Raw genomic sequence first — 10,352 nt, 5'->3', positions numbered from 1 at the left:
ACTTGTGCTTTGAACAATAGTCCTCTAATAAGCTATTGCTATCGAAGGCTCGATTAAGAATTCCGTAACCAGTGGTCGTTGATCTTAACGCGTTACGAAAGAAACACTCGAAGTACCTTTTCAGCCTGCGGAGGTGTGCTGGTGCCCCGCGCGCTCGTGGGGAACGGACTGTCCCGTTCCGAGTCCATGTCCTTGTGGCCGTTCAAACCGGTGAAGCTGCCGATGGAGATGCTCTCGCTTTCCGGCGACTTGTACCCGGAGTGCTGGGAGTGCAGCGACTTGTGCTGCGCCGCGAGCTCCGGCGGGGCTGACTGCGGCGCTGAGGGGAGGGAAGACGGTGCCCATGACTTTGCCTCGCTATGCGGACGCGTCAGGGGTTCTAGCGAATCGAATGGCACGACAGTTTCGTTAAACCACAGTCGAAACTTCTACTACCAGCTAGATATTTAATCACTACTCCTACCGAGCATTTAATAAGATTAAATTGTAGTTCTGAAAATTGTAGCAGCAGACTATTTTCAGTTTCTTCAAACGTCAAGATCATTTCAAATATTTCAATGCTTTAACATCAATAATTGCGAAACAAACCAATCATGCTGACTGGTACGGTACTTCTAATATCAATATCGATAATTCTAAATAACATATAGCTCTAATAGACAGCATCATCACACAGTTATCTAAAATTCCTCGGTGTTTAAGAAACTTACAAACCTTCCAATTCACATGAAATTTATCAAATTCCCAAGATCCTTCAAAGCTTCCATAAAGAACAACTATTCGCATCGACTACCCTCTAATACCACCCTCGAACATAGAAATTTCAAGAGCGAAGCTCGACTGGTGCTCACCTTCTCTGACGTTTTGCGTGACAGTGAACGTTTTCCCGGTGTCCAGCGGGACCGTCCAGTTTACGGGCTCTGGCGACCGCATGATCATTTGCTCGGGCGACTTTACCCTGGTCGGCTCCGGCGGGCTTTTCACCACCGGCTCGTCGTCGATCCACGGGCTTGCGGCGGTCGCGGACAGCGGCTGCGTCTGCGACGGCGGCGTCGAGGCGATGCTGGAGTCCCCGGCGGTCGCGTCCCCGTTCACCTGCGGCTCCGCGGTCACTGGAACGTTTAGCCGAGGCTTTAGCCTAGAGGTGCACCGCTGTTCCAGCCGGGCGCCCACCCCCCACAGAAGCATGCACTCGATGCATCGAGCCCCGTCCGCATCATTCTTGGCTTGCCCGAGCGTTACGCGCGGCGACGTCCACGGATCTTCGCAATCGTTCGCGGTACGCTCCGACGGATTCCAGACGACAGATTAACGCTTTGTCTACCGCTCGTCGTCGACCACTCCCGAACAACCGATAGTCTCCCTTGTCGCGTAGATGTGTGTGCTTCTACTTGTGAGACTCTAGAATATTAACCCTTTGCACTCCGTTGTCGCCACTGCGGCGACATTGTAAGATAAGTTTATAACTTCGTTTATAGTCAAACAACTTTAAAATGTACGCGCGTTTTTTTAATGGCAAAGCAGGGTCTTAAATCTTTTACAGAGGCACAACTGATTCGGAGTTGCTGAAAGGTTATATTAAAAATTGTTCGGAGTGCAAAGGGTTAAAGTACAAAGCCTGGAGGATCTACCGAAATAGATACTGAATGCTTAAATAATAGGGAATAAGGAAATTATGTACTACTTCTTGCTACTTGAGTAGTTAAATCATTCGTCTGCAGCTTAGTATTACAAACATGGAAGTTCGAACTTGGCAGAGTGTTCGTCTGCAAAGGGATAAAATCAAAGTACAACGGAATCTTATGTCGTTTTGATTTATTTTGGTTTAGAGTTTAAGCGACTTGCGGTAGATAAAGTGTCGCAGCGACAATTGTTTCGGAGCGATCGAGACACGAAGTTCTTCCATCCTTTTCGAAATGAGAGAACTTTCTTTATCCTCCCGAACGACTGAAGAATATCCGATCAATTTTTATAAGTTTCGTTTCGAGAGAAAATAGGAGTTGTTGAAACACTGTTGCGATGTTTCCTCAGATTCGGAGAAACGCGAACGTTTCGATGCGAAACGGGTCAGGAGGAGATTGTTCGGAGCCTTTCTCCTCGCAAGTGAAACACCGCGGTTCGATTGGGGAATAAAATGACTTGCAAAGATACAGATCACTTCTAATAGTAATAGGAGTATCGTAAACATTTGGAAACTTCGCGCGGCGCGTAACGCTTCTGCCTCGATTTTACACCGAAGATCGTGGCCGATCTCCGAATTCGTTAACGACGCACGACCCCCACCGCCCCCGCTCTCGTGAAACGAAAGAATTTCTTTCGACGTTCGATAACGATCGTCGGTAGTTAAGAATGATCGAGTCATCGAGCGCAGATCTTTACGTTTTACCGGAAAACCATCCAGCCGCGGTTGTCGGGAGATCTACACAGTGGACACAGAGAGCATTTCCCATAGAGAAGTACACTAGCGTACTCAGAATGCAGGAGGCACACGTACAGATAAATGTAATATAGACATTACACGTATATATAGATATACAGATATGTATACACACACAGAAAGACAGAGAGACAGAGACAGAAATAGAGAGAAAGATAGAGAGAAACACAAGTGAAGGCAGAAGACAGTAGACTAGATCTTGTGTGTGTACATGTGAGACGACAGGTATACAGGTGTACTTGTGTGTCGATGTTAGCCACGCAACAGGTTGACAAAGGGCTCTAGCGTAGTTCGCGGGGATTCCATCGTTCTCCCTTTACCGCGAATGGTAACGGTCGACTCGACCATGGACCAAGACACGCGAAATAATGTCTGGATCGTTTGAAAATCGAATCTCGCGAATCCGGTGGCAAATGGAAGGCCGTCGTTTGTTTCTCTTTCCTTGCGAGAACACTGGGAAGTTCTCGGCGAAATTAACGCGTTCGAAACATTACTCCTATAACAGCTGCATTACCATTACAATTCTGAATAGTAACTCGAATCTGCCACATCTGCCTCGTTCCAAAGAGGACGTCGAAAGAGTTTCAGCTAGATTTTCGTTTGCGTCGCGACTAGATCCAGCTCCCTATTTTCTTCTTCTCGTCGCGATAAGATTGTGTATTTCCTATCTGGGTTCAGTGGCACTGGAAGACATTAGAAGAAGAAGGAAAAGAAGAAGAAGAGAACGCGACGGTAGTCGGTTTACACGGGCGCAAGGAAACACGAATAAACGTGCACGCTGGGACCGTCTCGCTCGAGGCTGTCCCGGACGTTCCTCTGAAAGGCGCTGAGCTGTGCCGAGGAGAGACAGACGGACGGACAGAGAGGAAACGAGTGAGGAAGGCAAGGGAGAAAGGAGGAGGCAGCCAGAGGCGATGAACCGAGGCGAAAAGATCGAGGGAACCTGGAGACCGGACGACGCGAGACTTTCTAGGTCGTCCCAGAAGCAAGACAGCTTTTCTTTAAGCACTGTGCAGGATAAATTAATTAAGCGTTGTACCCCTCGCGTCGCGGATCTTTGCCTTATAGCGCACGATCCTTTGTGTCATAGAAATAGGCCATGAAGTTGTAAGTTCGAGATCTCGGAGGTCCGAGATTCAACCTTAAAGCCTGAGCCTTCGAAGGTACGCTTCGACCTTAACTCCTTCGAGACGAATCGCTCGCCAAGTGTACAGTGGAGTACCTGATTAAAGAGATTAGGAATTTTTATTATCAATTAATAGAGAAACTAGCTTGCGTCACTAGTTAGTAAAGATTAACGGTGTGCAGAGATTGAAGGTCGTATTGCTGTCAAGCTAACTGAAATTTGTATTAAGTAAAATTCATAAAAAGCCTTGGTCTCGAATGAGTTAAGGAAGATTCAATTCAAAGTAAAAAAATTCATCGTTGTCCGTCCGAGAACGCGATGCGCTATAAAATTCGATCGAAGGACACGAGTATCCGTGGTTTACGATCGATTGATAATATGATTGACAAGCGAGAGAGAGAACTCGCAGAAATGTCTTCGCTGGAAGAGCGGAAGCTTCCCTGTCTCTGGCTGTTTCTTTCGAAGCGACGATCGACAGATGAATTCGACAGATCGAGGGATCTGTTCACCTAGAATAACGCTTTCTGTTTTCTGTAACTAATCATTTTCTTATTCTCTGCGACGCGATCGTTCGATTTCGACCGTTCGCCTTTCGGTTACTCCGAAAATGAATCTATTCAGTGGGGAAAGGCACAGAAGAGAGGTTCAGCTTTGCATTGTTCGAAAATGGGGAATTAATCGGCGAACGATCGTCGGGGAGTCCCGGCGATTCTCGAGCCGGGATCGAAAAGCCGCGCTGCTGATGGGACAACCGTTAGAAGAGAGACAGAGAAACACTCGAGGAAGGTGCACAGAGAAACAGGGAAACGTAGAGACAGCGTAGAACAGACAGACGTATATAGAAACAGATATACACAGAAGACGGACACACAAAACACAACGAACACGACAAAAAGCGTCAACAACTGTGTGCACGTACGTGTACTTGTCTGCGTCTGTGTGTGTGTGTGTGCCGTGTATGTACGATTCGAACGATTAATCGGTTTATGTTAACAGTAACCGGCTAGCATTAACGATTATCAGAATGAAGTTCGAGCGAATAATTCCGAAGAACTCGTCACACGAATGGGCAATCATTGTATCACAACCGTCAACGTAATGATTCTCAGTACCGTTTGTTTAAAGCTCGCTAAGAGCAGAGAACAATTAAAAACCGTGTACTCGTTGAAAGCTAACCGAATTGAAAAGAGAAGTAAACAAATCAACGGTCGGAAAGCGCGAACGTTTATCAAAATTACGTTGACTTTAACGTGTTGTTCCAATAGCAAACAAATTCCACAGAACGTACTCCCATTTTATTTACCAAGTTCCACGATTAACCTCTTATACTGAAAACGAATCCAGAGATTCGGCGAGTAACTTTTATCTATTTCACGTGAATAAGTTAATTTCTAATAATTTTGTATACAGTGACAGCTTTCAACACAATCTAGTATGTATAACGCAAGACTATCGATGCCTTTTTTAAAGAAAAAACACCACCGTAACACATCTTCCCAGCAGAAGAGGTTAACAATATTCCCCAATAAACATACTAATCACGTACCACTAGAAACCGCAGCCGAACAGACGCGGCGATTGCCATGGATAATCGTTAACACCAGCCGGCGATCATTAATATGAACCGAACGGATCGCCCGAACGTGAACGCACAACGATTCCAGCGGAACGAAAAGACTGACAGTCGTCTAGCAAGAAAGGCCCAGAGATAGAGAGACAGAGAGATAGAGAGAAAGAACACGGGCAGACAAGCATGCTACTTACTAGGTTGTACGGCGGTAGTAGCGGCTTGGTTTGACGCGTATCGACTATCGGAGGATGATTTGGATGGATCGGCGGCGGCGGCTGCGGCCGCAGCCGCAGCTGGTTCGTCGCGGGCCGTTTTTGCCTGAGCTTCGTTCGGACCTTGGCACCGGCTTATATCTTTAACACGGTCCGGCCTGGCCGCAGCGGCAGCGCTCGACGCAGGTGGGTGATGGACACTCGTATGAACTGAATGCTTTACCGGGGGTTTTACAGTGGTACTAGCGGCGGCGGTGGTGGTGGTGGTGGTGGTGGTGGTAGTGGCGGTGGTGTTAGTGGTGTTAGTGGTGGTGGTTGTGGTGGTTGAGGTGGGTTTGGCGTGATGAAGAGGGCGATGGGGAGGAGCGGTGGTCGCGAGGAAGGCTAGAACATACCGGACAAGAAAGTACAATGATGAATAAAGGCCGACCCTCAATCGGGCTGGGAACTTACGCTGTCGTAGCCGGTTTGGCAGCCACGCTTAAAACGCGACCGGATACTGTTTCGCGAGGAGCCGGCGGCGCACGCCGGCCAGTCGACCGCCTGGTTTCCTCGGTGACCGTTCTTTCGCCCCTTCCGCCGACTGAAGCTGATCCCTTAACCCTTGCCCGGCGAATACACGGTCCGGACGGACCCCTGTCTGTGTGTACCGAATCGTGACGTGGCGTGAGCTGATCGGCCGGATCGGTTAACTCCACCCGTGCAATTTTCGACTTTACTGTTCAATTCGAGAGACTGTTTACAAGATTGTGTTCGGGATTGATGTCTTTGTTGGTGGGTTTGCTAGGGGATGTTCGTTTTTTCGGTAATATTGCGACGAGGAAGATCGGTTGGAGGATGGTTTGATTTTAGGGGTTGGTTGATTGAAGTTATAGGTGTAATTTTGAGCGAGGGTTGTTTGATTAGTTTATTTCGAGGGAGTCATGGCAAAGTCTCTTTTGGGATCTTTCTGTGTCCCGGTTCGTGGAGTTCACCGATCCGGCTGACGAACGGCTCACACGTAAGATTCTCCGACCGTCTTCTAAATTACACAACCAGATTATTCGGCAGATTACGAATAACAATTGCGTAGTGAGGAGAACAGAACGAGAAGAATTAATTGCAGAGTTCACACCTGATCGTTGGAACAATTACGAGACTCCAATGTCAAAGAATACTGGTCATGCGTGTATCAAGCTACTTTTACTATGTTCATCACTAATCTACGTTGCGAACATTCGATTCAACGTTACGATAGAGAGACAAGGCATATAAATACACGAGAGAAACATTTTACAAGTGAATCCGTATTAGACGTTCGACGCGTTCGCTACCAGCGTCGGGTGTGCCTGACAATCAACGTTTTTTGCTCGTATTTTTATTCCAATGTAAATTCCCTGGATAATTTCTCAGGGAAACATACAGCTGATCATCAAAGAAAGAAATTTAAACAGTTCAACAGGTTTCGTTGCTATCGAAAGGAATGCTGGTAGCGAACGCGTGAGCGTGGGACGATTACCGCGGCTCCGAATGAACCCTGTATTCGCCGTGCAAGTATTCACCCCTTTAAACCATTCGTCCGCGTTCCATTTACTTCGGAACACAACGGAATTCGACAATGAACCCACGAACACCGTGCAGAACCGTTTCAACGGACACCGAATCTCAATCGAGACACCTTTAGCGAAACAATTCCAAGAGCGTTCCCTTTCAAATCCCCGCGAAGAGCAATCGCTAACGCAACTTTCTTCGATCGTTGCAAAAACAAGCCTCTTTCATCCAGATTTTCATCTGCGTATTCCCTTCCACCCCATTCTACCTTCGAGAAAAATCACCGTTCGTCCGTTCGTTCGTCGGACGAGAAGAGAAGCCTGTTCGACGCCTGAGAATTCGGCCCCTCTCGTTTTCAGAAGGATCGAAAGCGGTCCGCGCGATCGTCGGGCGCTTTAAGCGAGGCTGCGCCGCTTCGCCGAGGTTCATTCTTTATTTGGAGAGGTAATCGAGGGCTGAAGGGTCTCCCGGAGCGATCGAAACCGCGCGCGAGCGAGCATCGAGGCTCCCTTCTTGGGAACGCGGTCCGTCGCGACGACGCCATTTTCGATACTCTCCGGCCGAACATCGATCCTCCGGAAACGTTCGGTTTTCGGGATCCTCCGCGACGCGTTCCGCCCGAGGACCTCTAACCCTTTCAAGGATCACGTTCACGTTGCATTTCGCTCGTACGATGGTAAGCTCCATTGATCGCCCGTATGGACGCTGGTTTTCTTCAATTAATCATTCGATTCTTCGTTTTACTCTTTAATTCGTCACTTCATCAATTTTTCATCTTACATTAGACTCGCGGTAAAGTCTCGTCTCATTTTCGAACGAGTTCAAAGGAAAGATCCATTCATTCATTCCTATTGCATTTCATTTGACATTCTTTGTACTCCTTCGATCGTTGTAATACAAATGATTGGAAAGTAGAACAAGACTTCTTGACCAACGTAATTACCCACATCTCAAACATCGCGACTGAATCAGAAAGAAATATAATATCTGACACTGGAAACTAAAATTCCCCTAACTAAACGATGAATCCTTGAAAAGGTTAATCGATCCGAGTTAATCCGAGGCTCGAATCTCCGTGCTCGTTCTCTATAGCGACACCTGATTCCTCTAGTTACTTAACAACATCAACGCTGGCCGATTTCCTGTGCACGGACTCTCCCGGGCCGACTATGCGCAGTCCGTCCAACGAAACGGACGACAGACGTAGCCAAAACATTCGTTCCTCGCTTTTCGTTCAATTAACTACTTTGCTCATAACTCATTTGATACCGCAAATTTTCGTTTGCGTCTATTATTTCATAGAAGGGAACCGATCGGCAGGTCATTCCCCTTTCGCTGCTTCGCTGAACCCTCTTCAAACCCTCTAAACCCGATACACACTGTCGGTCAGCTTTCCATCCACTCTCTGTTCGCTCTCAGTCCTATCAACTGCTCTTCAGTTCTCATACTGCACGTATTCACGCTATGCATGCCACACTATCTTCAACCAGCAAGAACCAAAGACGAGGAAAGAACTTCAAGAGGATCGACAGTGGACCGACAGTTCGTATCGGGCCTTACACAGCGAAGCATCGAAGGAGCCTCTTCCAAAGAGAACTGCTCGCGAGCTACCAGTCATCCGTGGCACCCCATACACCTTGACACTTGCAGTGATGCAGAAATCAACAGAAAACTATAAATTTAAAAGCCTCCTACACGTGGAAACCCGTGACGACGCATCGCTACAATGGGTTTGAGTCTCCCAAAGTAAGTCTCTTAATCAGAAAGCATGAAATTCTCAAGCCCATCGCTTGCTTCTGCATCGTCGCGTGTTCCGGCGTGTACGGTGACCTTTATCCTTGAAGACAAAAACTAATTTCATCCTACACAGAACACTCGAACGAAAAGTGAAGCGATTCCTGCATCACGAGTCTCGGCGCGTACGGGGACACCTTCGTTCCGTTGAACGGACCGTAGTCGTCGGGTCGAGTTGACAGGCGGTTGGCAGACAGGGTTTGCGGGACGCATGGGAGAGGGCGGGCGGTTGGCTTTAAGTAGAGAGAACCGAGAGAGATATACATGTGAGAGAGATAGAGAGAGAATTATTGGGCTAGCGGGCAGCTGGCACGTGGCACAGAGAACGTACATTTCCGATGGACCTGCGGGGGCCTCCTGTGGAACGGAGTAGGCCCTGGGCCCGAGGGTGGTGGCGGTAATGGCGGCACGCTGGTCGACGGACCCGTCGAGGAAATCGTCGAGGGTTCCCGTATGCTCCAACGCACGCGGCCGGGGCCCGTGACTGAAACACCCGCTGCCACTCTTGATCAATCCGATCTCGCACACCGGCGATCGACGATCGCGGTTGCTCTTTTCTTTTCTACTTTTCCGTCGACCGTTTCTCTTTTCTTTCGTGTTCTTTGTCTACTGGTCTGTTTCGCTTTCTTTTTTCGTCTCGACTGCGGGGAACAACTCAACGGAGCCCGACTCAAGGGGTCTTCCTGCGTTCGCTTCTCCTTTCAACCCTTTAGCTACTGCGCGCAACTATAGCGGCTGTCATCCGTTTGAACGATACGCTATAGCGGCGCAATTCTGTTATCGATAGCTGTGCACGTTATAGTCTAATCGAACGTATCAGTGGAGAATTGTATCAGTCTGAAGTCGCAGTGATGTTACATTTATGGTATCTAGATCAAGGCGAGCTTCGTTGTACAGGTATAGTTCCGAGGTTAGTAGCTAAAAGGTTAAGGATTTGTATGCTATGGCGTTAGATGACGGCTTTTTCGTTGTGGAAATCTTTGACTGACGCTTTGAACTTGGAAATGTTGAATTCGGTTTTGAGAAACTGATACTTCGATGGTGTTCTGAAGGGATCTCTATTTGGGATTTGCGATGGGATTGTCCGTCGGTTGTCGAAGGTTCAAAATTGAATTTGAATTTGAAACATCCCCCTCAATTTTCCGCCGTTGTCTCGTTCGAGGGAGTATGACGGAGGTTAGAGTGTTTCTACGAAGTTCAACCTTCGCTGTTCAGGCGAACGTCGCGTGGAGATTGTTAATGTAACTCTCCGAGACGTGTGCGAACAGTTTCCAACGTCTAACCGGAGCTCGGTTAAAAACGGCGATCCAGTTTCGATCAACGTTCACCTTAACACTGCACCAGGTTCACAGAAACACGGGGAACGAAAGGAGACTAGGTAGACCCCTTGATTGGCGAGAGAAACGGGGACAGGGAGATTTCAAGGGTGTCAGTATCTCGAAGGGTTCACCCAGTGATCGTTCTACGATGAGGATGATGTAACCGATCGATCGCGATCAAAGAGGCAATGAGAGAAACACAGAGGTGTACGGAAACGGCGGATGAGCAGATTGATATGACCATAACGTGGAGCGATGAAAGAACGTGAAAATCGGTTCGTCGGGAGATCAAGGAAATCAGAGAACGTGAGAATCGATTCATCGGAAGATTCACGATGGAAATGAGAGAATCGGAAGATCGAGG

The 10,352-nt window shown here is 47.9% G+C and overlaps 1 protein-coding gene across 24 annotated transcripts in view; it reads right to left on the bottom strand.

The window, feature by feature from the left end:
- The window catches only part of LOC116430001 (uncharacterized), a 120,058-nt gene that overhangs the window by 11,696 nt on the left and 98,010 nt on the right, over positions 1 to 10,352 (bottom strand). For 19 of the 24 annotated variants that reach the window (XM_076374268.1, XM_076374270.1, XM_076374273.1 and 16 more), the window contains 4 exons: positions 9,001 to 9,153; positions 5,328 to 5,729; positions 852 to 1,112; positions 117 to 379 (listed from right to left, as the gene is read on the bottom strand). In XM_076374268.1, coding sequence (XP_076230383.1) covers positions 117 to 379; positions 852 to 1,112; positions 5,328 to 5,729; positions 9,001 to 9,153 — 1,079 coding nt within the window. Of the gene's footprint in view, positions 1 to 116; positions 380 to 851; positions 1,132 to 5,327; positions 5,730 to 9,000; positions 9,154 to 10,352 lie in introns of those variants that run through there. The other 5 variants (XM_076374285.1, XM_076374289.1, XM_076374292.1 and 2 more) reach the window with 4 other exon arrangements.

The sequence above is a fragment of the Nomia melanderi genome, chromosome 2, assembly GCF_051020985.1.
Source record: "Nomia melanderi isolate GNS246 chromosome 2, iyNomMela1, whole genome shotgun sequence".
In the NCBI taxonomy this organism is placed as follows: domain Eukaryota; kingdom Metazoa; phylum Arthropoda; class Insecta; order Hymenoptera; family Halictidae; genus Nomia; species Nomia melanderi.
This window is presented reverse-complemented; position numbering and strand designations above follow the sequence as displayed.